The sequence below is a fragment of the Zootoca vivipara genome, chromosome 2 (assembly GCF_965207765.1).
Source record: "Zootoca vivipara chromosome 2, rZooViv2.hap1.1, whole genome shotgun sequence".
In the NCBI taxonomy this organism is placed as follows: Eukaryota; Metazoa; Chordata; class Lepidosauria; order Squamata; family Lacertidae; genus Zootoca; species Zootoca vivipara.
Window position 1 is genome coordinate 104,661,941 of NC_142584.1, and position 13,214 is coordinate 104,675,154.

General features: G+C 51.4%; 1 protein-coding gene across 1 annotated transcript; it reads left to right on the top strand.

Annotated features, from left to right (window-relative positions):
- The first annotated feature begins 178 nt into the window (after nt 1-178).
- Nucleotides 179-13,048, top strand: LOC118080084 (uncharacterized). Its single transcript, XM_060270839.2, has 4 exons — nt 179-478; nt 1,075-1,148; nt 2,082-2,156; nt 6,629-13,048. Exons 2-4 carry the CDS (start codon nt 1,115-1,117, stop codon nt 8,872-8,874), a joined length of 2,355 nt encoding a protein of 784 aa, XP_060126822.2. The 5' UTR covers nt 179-478; nt 1,075-1,114; the 3' UTR covers nt 8,875-13,048.
- The last annotated feature ends 166 nt before the right edge of the window (nt 13,049-13,214 follow it).

Here is a 13,214-nt window from a genome sequence, read left to right on the forward strand (position 1 = left end):
GATCCTCCAATCCGCCGCCCCCCTCCAGCCTCCCCCTCTCCGGAGCCTTCCTGCCTCCCCCTCCCCTCCTCTCCAGCATCAGATCCCAAGCACCCCCCAGCTTTGCTCCAGCCCCTTCCTGTGTCCATGCAATAGCAAGCCGGTCGGCAACCGATCGCGATTTCATTGTGGGGCTTGTGTGCCTTGGAAGATCCTGGGGTAAAATCTACCAGGGTGAGACCCACCCTGCTCCACTCCTCGTCAAATAATAATAAGAATAATATTGCAAAGACTCTCACTCCTGAACCCTTAAAGGAGGGAGAAGAGAAGGCACAGAGGCTACCCGGCCGAAGCGCAGTAAGGATGGGTAGGGAAGGGAGTGACTCCGGATCGGGCTCCGCTTTCGGGTCCCCTGGGTCGACGGCGCGCCCGGTGTCGGGCGCCTCCGATTAGAAGCGGACCCGGCTGAGGCAGAAACGGACACCGCCCGGTAAAGTGGGTAAGGCTGGCAGACAATATATATCTCTATATGTTCACATCATTCTATGCTCAGTGGTCGGGAAGCTGCTTGGCATGCAGAAGGGCGCAGGGTTCAATCCCCGGCACCTCCGCGCAGGGCTGGGAAATCATGTCCCCCGCTTAAAAAGCTCTGGAGAGCCGCTGCCAGTCAGTGTCGGCGAGCTAGGTGGCTGTGCACAAGGCAGCTTTCCATGAGCTTATGTGCCTGTGATCCTTTACAGACACAAGGATGTGATGCTGGATTAAAGAAGGGATCAGAAACATCTGGAAGAGGCCCACAGGCTCCCCAACCCCGATTTCTTTGGCTGCTGTCCTTCTATTAGATCGAAATTAAAGGATGACAGTCACTGATCTCCAGTTCCTTAGAGAGGTTTGCATGTGGAAGAAGAAGCACAAAGGCAATTTGAAGACACTGAGAAGTGCAATTTTAAGGGAATTGGGTTGCAACACCCTGACATGGTTGTTAGCGGCCTGGTTTGGGCGGAAGGATAATGGGCACCAGAGAGTGTTGTTTTTGCAAGAGTTAACGTCACCTGCAAAAAAAGTGGGTGACTGCGCCTTCTTCCTGTCCTCCAGGTGAAATGCTGCAGTGGCTTTTCTGGATCCCAGCAACAACATGCAGGAGAACTATGAAAATGTGATCTCTCTGGGTAAGGCCTCCTCCTCCTCTCTCTCCTATGACTAGGGAAGCAGCAGATCACCAAAACAATTAAATGCATTCAATATTGGCATGTCCACATTTATATTGTGCGCAGTATCTTGCCTGTTAAACAGAGGGTGTTCAACATCGTACCCTGCAGATGTTGCTAGACTACAGCTGTATTGCAGGGGGTTGGACTAGAGACCTTCCAACTCTGCAGTTCTGATTCTGTTATTCCAACTCTCCGAATCCTCAGCCATAACTCCAGGGATGGTGGGGATTTGTGGTCCAGCAACCTCTGGAGTGTACCACGTTTGCTACCCCTGCTGGGAACTGATTTGTAATCTGTCTCATCATACCTAACATTTCCATTGTTTGGGACATCATTTCAAAAAGCATTCTATGAATCGGAAACAACTTACTTAGTAAATAAACGGAGTCCACTTCGCTTTTCCTCCCCTGTTTTTCCTCCAGTTCTGCCATTGCACAAATTCTGAAAATGTCACCATCCAGGCCAAACCGTTCATTTCATCTATGGCTCAACAGTAAGGTGCCATTTAGAAGCTGTTAAGGCCTTTTTTTGGGATGCTGCAGTTAGTAGATTTCATACCAGGGCCAAGCACTTTTGAACCTCTTCCCAGAACTGTACCTCTTGCGAAATGGACAGGGGACTTCTAACAATCTTCTAACAATCTTCAACGCCCTGAACAAAAACTACAGCTCCCAGACTTCTTTGTGGGGGAAGAGGCCACAACCGTTTAAAACAGTGTCATGGTTCTTTAAATGTCCAACGTGAATGTGGCCCAGTGGCTGGAAGTGGCAGGCTCTTGGGTCCTAAAGGTGGTGGAATGACTCGGTTGGGAATTACTGGGTAACCAAAGCCCTGCATCTAATTTCCTTTCCAATTGCGTCCTCCCCCTCTCTTTCCGGCATGGCCGCACAGCGGAGGAAATTGCAATCAGCTGGCCCCGGATCACCGCGTTTGCCGAGTCTCACAGAAGAAGAGGATTGGCACCTGGTAAGTCAAGTGTCCGGAGAAGAAAATGGAGGTTGCGGAGCAGGTTGGTGTTGGGACTCCCAACACCCATCAACCCAGCCACCGTGGCCAATGATCAGGGATGATGGGAGTTGTAGTCCGTCCAACATCTGGAGGGAACCAAATTCCCCTTCCCTGATGCAGAGTTTGCATCCATGTTCCTCTTGACCACAGAAACAGGATACAGCAGAATTTCTGAACGGGTATCCTGAGGGTGCCTTGGCGTGATAAGGTGACCATGGCTTCCTGAGCGACTTTTACTTCCAGTGTAACATGCGGTATGGAACTGCGCATCTTGCACATCTTGACCGTCACAACTTGTTGCGTATATTTGGAGGGTGGTATCACACTGTGAGGGAGGTGAAGCTTCTCCTCTTCACACACTACAGAAGATCTTCTTCACTAAAGGTGAAGGGAGCTTGTGTCCCTCCAGATCCTGCTGGACTCCAACAGCCCCTGACCATTGGTCATGCTGACCAGGTCTGATGGGAGTCTTAACCACTGGCTCCCCATCCTTGGTGAAGGGTATCACTGATCTGGATAGACGAATGGTATCTGTTGTACATTTTTGTGCTTCTCATGGCATGATGCTTATTTGTAGAGATGTGGTAGTTTTCAAACTACAGTACAGTATGTCAAGAAACTAAGAAGAGCCTTCTGGATCAGACCAATGTCCCATCTAGCCCAGCACCCTGTTCTCGCAGCAGCCAGCCAGATGTCTGTGGGAAGCGTAGCATGCAGGACCTGATCACAAGAGGCAGAGCATAGCCATCATGGACCCAGGAGTTTTTCAGTGAGAGGATCAGGCAGGACCGGCCCTATCATTAGGCAGAGTGAGACGGCCACCCCAAGGAGCAGGTTCCGGGGGACAGGGAGCCACAGCCAAGTAGGTTAGGTGTGCCCTATGTGTGAGTTATCTGTTGCCTCAGATGTTGTGGACAAATTTGTCTCGTTCCTATAGGTAGAAATGGGAGGGGAACCCCATTTCTTCCTCGCCTCGGGCAGCAAAATGACTTGTGCAAGGGCCTGAGGCAAGCTATTCTGAAGGAAATGTCAAACCTTCCTTGAAATCTATTGCTGCTGAGGGGTTTTCTATGGGGCCTGCTGTTAATGCAGATGATAGGCTCATTACGCCTGTTCGGGGTGGGGGGCGGGGGTATATGAGTGGTCTGTGAGCCCTAGATACCTTCTGAATTGCTCAACAGCCAAATCAGGGTCTGCTGAAAAGAGAGTCAGGAAGCAAGGAAGAGCAACTTAAGGGGAATAGGATTCCGAGCAAAAATCCCCTCCCTGTAGTGTTGCCAGGTCTGCTTCCAAAAAATAGCAGACAAGTGGGGGGGGGGGTTAAATTAAATTAAATTTTATATTTCCTTATTTGCTGCTGCTCCTGCGCGTCAGGAACAGGAAGAGGCGTCTTTTTTCTTTTGCGCCTCTCCCTTTTGTTCTCCCCGCGAGTCAGGAACAGGCGGGGCAGAACTCCGGCAAGAGGCGCCTCCCCCCCCCCCATTTTTTAAATGTCTTGTGAAACAATTGAGTATGATTAATATTTTTTCCGGAGAATCGAGTTCAATGGATATTCGATCTTTGTCTCATTCTTATGGGAAAAAAAGACAAAACGCGATTCGCCTATCCTTATTCTCTTAGACTGTACAGCTTTAGATTACGTACCATTTCATCATAAAGCTTTTGAATTTTAAAAAAATGTCCACTATTTTCATAGCTGCCAAGTTATCCCTTTTTTAAAGGGATTTTCCCTTATGCTGAATAGGCTTCCTCGCGAGAAAAGGGAAAACTTGGCAGCTATGACTATTTTGTGGGGGGAAATAGTGAACATAATGTGAAAAAAGTGGACTGTCTGCTCAAATAGTGGACACCTGGCAACCTTAGAATCATAGAATCATAGAGTTGGAAGAGACCACAAGGGCCATCCAGTCCAACCCCCTGCCAAGCAGGAAACACCATCAAAGCATTCTTGACATATGCCTGTCAAGCCTCTGCTTAAAGACCTCCAAAGAAGGAGACTCCACCACACTCCTTGGTAGCAAATTCCACTGCCAAACAGCTCTTACTGTCAGGAAGTTCTTCCTAATGTTTAGGTGGAATCTTCTTTCTTGAAGTTTGAATCCATTGCTCCATGTCCGCTTCTCTGGAGCAGCAGAAAACAATCTTTCTCCCTCCTCCATATGAACCCTTACCTCCCTGCAAAAGCCGTCGGGCAGCAAGGGCCCCAACCACCTGTGAAGGAGTTGGGTTGAGCAATGAAATGTACTTGAGGTCCTCCCTCCCCAGGAATTGCACAGGGAGAAGCAAGGTGGAGGGGAGGGAAATTGGATACAGATTTTATGGTTGCTAGGCAATTACACTTTCTTTGCAGTCCCTCTTTAATGGCTTGCAGATGAGGATCCAGATATCCACCAACTTGCTCTGGGAGCACACAAGGGAGATGATCTGCCAGGCTCCCGTCTGTTGTGGAGCCTCCACTGGTGTCAGTGGCACACACTCACAACAGAACGAACAATCCATCCGGCAAGGCAGACCAGGCTTGCCCTGTGTGCTTCTATCAGCAAGCTGGAATGAGACTGGGGCTGGTCTGGCAACCAAAGAAAACTGTGGGCCCAGAGGATTGCAACATGCGGGAGTTGCAGCCAAAGAAAGAAACACCACCCCAACAGCTTGCTGTGTGGGATGGCTTAAGCCATTTTACAGATGGGAATACTGAGCCTGAAGGAGAGGGACTTGGCCAAAGGCTTGAGCCGAGGTTTGAACCCAGGTTCCTAGAATCATAGAATCATAGAGTTGGAAGAGACCACAAGGGCGATTCAGTCCAACCCCCTGCCAAGCAGGAAACACCATCAAAGCATTCTTGACATGTCTCTGCTTAAAGACCTCCAAAGAAGGAGACTCCACCACACTCCTTGGTAGCAAATTCCACTGCCAAACAGCTCTCACTGTCAGGAAGTTCTTCCTGATGTTTAGGTGGAATCTACCTACCCCTACCTACCATAGCTGCCAAGTTTTCACTTTTCTCGCGAGGAAGCCTATTCAGCATAAGGGAAAATCCCTGTAAAAAAGGGATAACTTGGCAGATATGCTACCTACCCCTTGCTCTCTCCAGCCATCCCTCTGGGTCTTTCAAAAGAGCAAAAAATGGGGAAGGGTTAGCTGAGCGCAGTCTAGCAGAGGAACACTTAAGCATGGTTTTATAGATTAACAAATCAATACGGCATTTATAATCCCATAATGTGACTTTTGCTGCAATGGTGAGGTTTAGCTTATGTTTTTTTAGTTGCTGCTTTGCTCATAGTGTTTTCTGACTGCAATTGTTTTAATTGTTTTGTATGATTCATGCTGTACCTGTGAGGATGCTGTATTCTGTTATTGTCATTTGTTGCTTGGTCAGCTGCTTCGGGACTCATCTGAATGAAGTGTGGCATAGAAATAGAAATAAAAATCAATCAATTAATCAATGGTGGCCGTATGGCAAACATTGGGGAACCTCTGGCTTAAGGGCCAAATGTAGACCCCCAAACATCTCTGCCTGCCTCTGGGCTCTCCCCAGACCACACCCATCCCTGGCTTGGCTTCACTCTCTCCTTGAGAAGTTTTGCCTTGTGTCGAACTCTGCCTCTTGCTTGCCTGAATGATGTGTGTGTGTAGAACTAGCCAACTAAACAAAGGCAACCTTGACATTAAGTACTTGCTCCTCCCATTTTTTACTCTGGCCCCGCCCAGCACTGGCCAGTGGCCCCTGAAGGTTGCCCAGAATGGCTGAAACAAGGTCCCCCACCCCTTCTCCATGGAGCTGAATGCCATCTGCTGGTGGGGTAACAGCAGGGGAGGCCTACTCCCTTGCTTGGGGGCTTCCTGGAGGCATCTTCTTGCCATAGGTGCCAACTTCCAGACTGAAAAATCCGGGATCGGCAGCTGCGCGGAACCGGAAGTCGCGCTGCGGCCATTTTGGAACTGGGCAGAGCGGCACCAGAAGACGCTTCTACGCATGCTCTGCCCATTTCCAAAATGGCCACAGTGTCAGATGTCACACTGCGGCCATTTTGGAACTGGGCAGAGCAGCATCGGAAGTCGCTTCTATGCATGCTCTGCCCATTTCCAAAATGGCCACCGCGCCAGAAATTGCTTCTGCACATGTCCAGAGACTCCAGACATGCACAGAAGGAGCCTCCCTGGGCTGGTAAGAATCCGGGGGATTTACGGGGGGTTTTTAAATCCAGGCTGCCAGCGGGAAACGGCTGGAAAAACGGGGGTTTCCCGGGGAATTCGGGAGACTTGGCAGCTATGTTTCTTGCCCAGTGTGGGGTGGTGGGCCAGATGGAGCCTTGGTCTCCCTCTCTTCTGTGCAGGAGGAGGTTGGGGGAGGAGGAGGGCAGGGGTCTGCCAGGGGGAAGCGATGAGTTGTGGCTCACCCATGACGGCCTTTTCAATTCCCTTCTCCCAAGTTTCCTTTCCCAGACCTCAGCAGTTATTGGATTCTCTCGTTGTTCCAGCAGATGATGGGATGGTGAGTGAGAATGAGAACGGGAACGAGGAGGAGGAGGAGGAGGCGGCACCACAGGACGGAGAAAGAGAGGGTGGAGGGGATGTTGCCATTGAGAAGGTGGAGGCCCAAAAGGATCTCCCGCTGGAGAACACCAAGGAGTCTCTTGAGCCTGAGCTGAAAGCCAGCGAGGAAGGCCCAGACCAGGTGGCCTTAGATGAGCGGCCAAGGAAGCCCCTGGGGAAGAGACAGGCCAAGTCGACCGTCCACCGCGCTTTCAAGAAGTTCTCCCCACGCAGCCACCACCACCACCACGGCCTGCTGGGCCACGCCGGTCGGTGCCACAGCTGCGGCAAGGGCTTCGGCTTCGGAAAGCGCTCCCGGCTGCACAGCGCCGCCGGCCTGGAGAAGCCCTACAAGTGCAGCGAGTGCGGCAAGGGCTTCCGGCTACACTCCACCCTGGCGACCCACCAGCGCCGCCACACCAGCACCAAGCCCTACCGCTGTGCCGAGTGCGGCAAGAGCTTCAGCGTCGGTTCGGCCTTCATCCAGCATCAGCGCACCCACGCGGGCAAGTGGTGCGGGCCCGGCCAGGCCAGGCCCTGCGAGTGCAATGTGTGCGGCAAGAGCTTTGGGCTGCCGGCCCACCTCATCAAACACCAGAAGCAGCACCTGGAGGAGAAGCCCTACAAGTGCCAGGAGTGCGGCAAGGGCTTCAACTGGAACTCTCACCTGGAGCGGCACCGCCGCATCCACACCGGAGAGAAACCGTACGCCTGCGAGGACTGCGGGCGCGCTTTCGCCTGGAGCTCCCACCTGGAGCGCCACCGGCGGACACATTTCGGTGGGCTCCAGAAGGCCTCCTCGTGCAGCTGTTGCTTGGCCGCAGCCGCCGCACCGGCCAGCAAAGCCAGCGCCAAACCCTACCGGTGTGATGACTGCGGCAAAGGCTTCAACAAGAACGCGGCCCTGTCCAAGCACCGCCGTGCTTACCATGCCGCAGAGAAGCCCTACGTCTGCCAGGACTGTGGCAAGAGCTTCGGTCTGAACAGCGCCCTGCTGCAGCACCGGCGGACGCGGCACCCGGACGACTCGGCCAAGCCGTATGCCTGTGGCGACTGTGGCAAGAGCTTCGCCTGGAGCTCCCACCTGGACCGGCACCGGCGCATCCACGCCGGCGACAAGCCTTACCGATGCGAGGACTGTGGGAAGGGCTTCTCCCAGAGCTCCCACTTGGAGCGGCACCAGCGGGTGCACAGGAGCACCGAGCGCCCACCATGCCGCTGCGCCGAGTGTGGGTTCGCAGGGGCACGGCAGCAGCGCCGGCGAGGGGCCCTGCTGGCCTGTAAGTGCAGCGACTGTGGCAAGAGCTTCCTATGGCGGCGCCCGGCCTGCAGCGAGTGCGGGAGGGGTGGGGGGGAGGGCGTGCGGCACCAAGGGACGCAGACGGGCGAGAAGCCCTACTCCTGCCTGGACTGTGGGAAGTGCTTCGCCCAGAACTCGGCTCTGGCCAAGCACCGGCGCATGCACACCGGGGAGAAGCCGTACAAGTGCGCAGAATGCGGGAAGAGCTTCGGCGTCCGCTCCAACCTGCTGAAGCACCAGCGCACACACCTGGGCGAGAAGCCCTACAAGTGCGCCGACTGCGGCAAGGGCTTCATTCAGAAGTCCGACCTCACAAAGCACCGGCGCATGCACACCGGCGAGAAGCCGTACCGCTGTGACGCCTGCGGCAAGTGCTTCAGCGTCAGCTCCAATCTCATCAAGCACCAGCGCATCCACCTGGGCGAGAAGCCCTACGCCTGCGGGGAGTGCGGGAAGGCCTTCATCCAGCGCTCCGAGCTCACCATCCACCAGCGCACCCACACCGGGGAGAAGCCCTACAAGTGTGGCATCTGCGGCAAGTGCTTCAGCCGCAGCTCCCACCTCAACCGGCACCAGCGCACCCACAGCAACGGCAAGGCCTCGGCCAGCAGCACCGGGGCGGCCCACACCACACTGCTGGTCGCCAGCGCTGCCAAACCTGCCGCTCCCCTGCCCGCCTCAGCCTTCTCAGCCTCCTTTGCTTCACCTGGGCCCCTGCCCGCCCTGCCTTCCTTCCCTGCTTCTCCATCGTCCCTCCCAATCCCTTCTTTGGACCTGCCCTGGGCCCTGTCCTTTCCTTCCCGAAGCTTCCCGCACCCCTCCTTCCCTTCCCCTGCCCCTTGAGGGGCCCAGGCCTCATCTCTGATCAACTAGCTTCTCCTTCCAGAAGTCATAGAATCATAGAATCATAGAGTTGGAAGAGACCACAAGGGCCATCCAGTCCAACCCCCTGCCAAGCAGGAAACACCATCAAAGCATTCTTGACATATGCCTGTCAAGCCTCTGCTTAAAGACCTCCAAAGAAGGAGACTCCACCACACTCCTTGGCAGCAAATTCCACTGCCGAACAGCTCTTACTGTCAGGAAGTTCTTCCTAATGTTTAGGTGGAATCTTCTTTCTTGAAGTTTGAATCCATTGCTTCGTGTCCGCTCCTCTGGAGCAGCAGGAAACAATCTTTCTCCCTCTTCCATATGACATCCTTTCATATATTTGAACATGGCTATCATATCACCCCTTAACCTTCTCTTCAAAGTCATTGGACTTTGGCTCCCCTCAGCCCCAGAGCCAGCATGACCAGTGGTCAGGGGATGATGGGAGTTGTAGTCCAGCAGGATGGGGAAGGCTTCTCTCCGCACTCTGTTATCCTCCCTTTTCCTGAGGAACTGGGACTCTCTTTTCCCTGGTGTTCATAGGCTTCATGTGTCGCCCTTCCTATTCTCTGTTCCCTCTGATCAGGCCCCATAACATCCTCCCTGTTGCCTTCCTGCCCTGCTTGGGGGCTTCTTAGAAACACCTGGTTATCCTCTGTGGGGAACAGGATGGTGTACTAGGTGGGCTTTTGGTCCAAAGCACCAGGGCTTTTCTTAACGCTCCTCAGCATGGCTTCAGGTGTTTGCCTCAGAAATTGGCCATATTCTGTTCCGTCCTTTTCTGCTCAGTGCCCTTTCCCAGCCGCCTCATCTTCTCAGCCAGGTTCTTCCTTGGCAGGAGACATTCCAACTCCTTTGTTTGTTACTCCTTTGCAGTCCTGTTTTAAAATTTTCAGTAGTTCAGCTGGAATATCATCACTTCCACTGGCCTTGTTATTAGCAGTGCTTTCTAGGGCCCATTTGACTTCACTCTCCTTGCAAGATGTCTGGCTCAAGGTCAGCAACCACACCTCCATATCTTTCTGGTACAATTCCTCTGTGTATTCTTGCCACCTCTTCTTGATGTCTTCTGCTTCGGTTAGGTCCTTTCCACTTTTGTCCTTTATTATGGTAATCTTTGTATGAAATGTTCCTTTCATATCTCCAATTTTCTTGAACAGATCTCTAGTTTTTCCCATTCTGTTATTTTCATCTATTTCTTTGCATTGCTCATTTAAGAAGGTCCTCTTGTCTCTCCTTGCTATTTTTTTGGAAATCTGCATTCAATTTCCTGTATCTTTCACTATCTCCCTTGCATTTTGCTTGCCTCCCCCCCCCCTATTTGTAAGGCCTCATTGGACAGCCACTTTGCTTTCTTGCATTTCCTTTTCATTGTTATTATTATAAGAAGCTGATGATCTGAGCCACAGTTAGCTCCAGGTCTTGTCTTTGCTGACTGTATAGAGCTTCTCCATCTTTGGCTGCAGAGAATATAATCAATCTGATTTTGATGCTGCCCATCTGGTGATGTCCATGTGTAGAGTCGTCTCTTGTGTTGTTGGAAAAGCGTGTTTGTGATGGCCAGCTTGTTCTTTTGACAGAACTCTATTAGACAGAGTTCTCTAGACAGAACTCTTTGTCCTGCTTCGTTTTGAACTCCAAGGCCAAACTTGCCAGTTGTTCCTTTTATCTCTTGACTCCCTACTTCAGCATTCCAGTCCACTATAATGAGAAGAACATCCTTCTTTGGTGTCATTTCTAGAAGTTGTTGTAAGTCTTCATACAACACCTCCCCATTTCCTCTTATCTCCTGTGCCCTCTTCTGCTTTCTAGCTTGTAGACTCCTCAGAGCCAAGGTCAGGCTCAGGGTCTGGATTATAAGAAAGCAAGAAGAGCGCTGCTGCATTGGGCCAAAGGCCCATCTAGTCCTTTTCTCGCAGTGGCCAACCAGATGCCTATGGCATCCTCACAAGCATGGCATGGGTGCAATAGCCCTCTCCTCACCTGTGATGCCCAGCTGCTGATACTGAGAGGCAAACTACCTTTGTGGGCACTTTATATCTGAGGAGAGACTCTAGCTCAGTGGCAGGAGGCCTGCTTTGCATGCCAAAAGGTTCTGGGTTCAAATTACTGGCCACTCTTATTTTTAAAAGGGTCAGGAAGCAAGTGAGTAGGGAAAGTCCCTCTGCCAGAGACCGTAGAAAGCCATTGCCAGTCAGACTAGGCACTTATGGGTTAGATAGATCAATAATCTGAACTGGTATTAGCATTCCTAGGTCCATTTGATAAACCTCCATAAGCAACTGAATAGGGGAGGAATCCTCTGTCAAGAGCTATTTGGACATCAAATACTCCTTGTGGGAGAATTATATGTGGAGGCCATGGGCTGGGGTGGGGCCATGTCCTGGTTCAGCTCGTGATTTTATGAGGGGGAAAGCCTTAGGTTGGGACTCAGCCATTGACAATTGTAGATCCACAGTAGTCTGTTTTTAACATCACTTCCATGTGACTTGTTTAGACGGTGGCAATTTAATAAGCATTCACTCTGGTTTGTTTGTGGTGAAGTTAGATGATGTCGTGTCAAAGCAAGTGCCATCCCACACTTTACAGGCCATTTCCCTTCCCCTATCAGTTTTTGCAAAAAGTCTAAAATAGTGACCCCCCCACACACACACCAAAAGCTCTCTTTTACTAAGCAACTTTATATCTTGTGCAATCATTTATTTATTTTTAATGTACTTTATGGTGCTTTTTAAAATGTTGAGAGGGTGCTCTCTCTCTCTCTCTCTCTCTCTCTCTCTCTGTGTGTGTGTGTGTGTGTGTGTGTGTGTGTTGACTTCACAAAGCACCTGTCCCTCACAGGACCACAATAACAGGCCCAATTGCCCAGAGCATTCTGGGAATGTCTGGTTCTTGCCGTGCTCTTATTTAAAGAGAGCATTCCTCTAGCATGAAAGCAGAGGGAGAAAATCTGAAAACCATCGCCCTCTCAAGCTCTTGGAAGCAGACTGGTGAATAGGAACTCTACTGTGGTCAAATGTGAGGAAATAGGGGAGGGAGGGGGGAAATCCGGACTTAAGAACTCCAACTCCCATCATCCTTAAGCACTAGCCATTCTGGCTGGGGCTGATGGGAACTGGAGTTCAACAGCACCTGGAGGGCCACACACTCCCCATTATTGAGGCAAGGGAATGACAATCAAGCAATGGTGTGTCAATGTGTCTAACACATAGGAATGGCTCAGTGAGCTGGGCTGTTGCAAGATATTTTGGGGACAAGCCAAACATCTCAACAAGTGTGTGGGTGTCTATATTGTGAATCGGGGGCCAAATGCAGCGTTCTGGGCCTCTCCCCCTGTCCCTTGTGACTCTTACCAGGCCACACCCCTCACCAGCCCTGCTTTGCGCCTTCCTCACGTTTTTGTCAGACTGGACTACGCCCTTGAACTCTGAACAATGCCTCTTGCTTGCCTGAATGGGGGGGGGGAATAGAGAGGGATGTGTTTGTGTGAAGAAGTGACCCTGTGCATTTGCTGCTCCACCTGTTCTTTTCTCTGGCCCTGCCCATCACTGCCATGTGGCCCCCAGAAGCTCATGTGGCCCTCGGACTGAAAAACGTTACCCTTTTGTAAATACTGAAAGGCGATATGCTGCTTCACCAAAGAGGGAATCACGGTCAAGTGATACATATTGCAATGGTTGGAACATTTTTGCTTGAGGAAGAATTTGGGGTCCTCCTTACACTTCTGCCCTCTTCCGAGCAGTGTGAGGTGATCCCCCGTTTGTTCTTCAAAGGACATAAGAAGATGGGGCCCTTTGGCTGGACTGCAACACCCTAAAGCCACCTCGAGACGTCACCCAGATATTTTAATGTGGGGACTAAAACAAAGAATTTATCTGTCCGCTCATCAAGAACATCTCAAAGGTTGCAGCTGGAATTATGGACCAGGCTCTCTCTGTGAGAAAGGCCGCTGAGGTGTTAGTGCTCCAATATTAGGAGGCAAATAACAGTGCTACTGAGATTTCTATATTTCATTGTATATGCTCCTTTGCTTTTGTCACACACACTCATCGTCTGTACTCTCGGATCAACTTGGAAATGTCGTTTTATTGCTTTTGTGGAGAACACTGTGATTATATGGGTGTGAAATGCAATGAACCAAACATCTTGTGCGCTTCATTAGTTTTTTTCCCGTTGGGAACAAGACTGGAAGTTTGTTATGCGACCAGTACTGATTAAGAATGCTTTTGTGCAGAAACCGGAAGGTGAAGGTGGTCTTTCTAGGGAGGGCAGGGGTAATTTCAGAAAGACATGAGCGAGCACAGAAACACAAG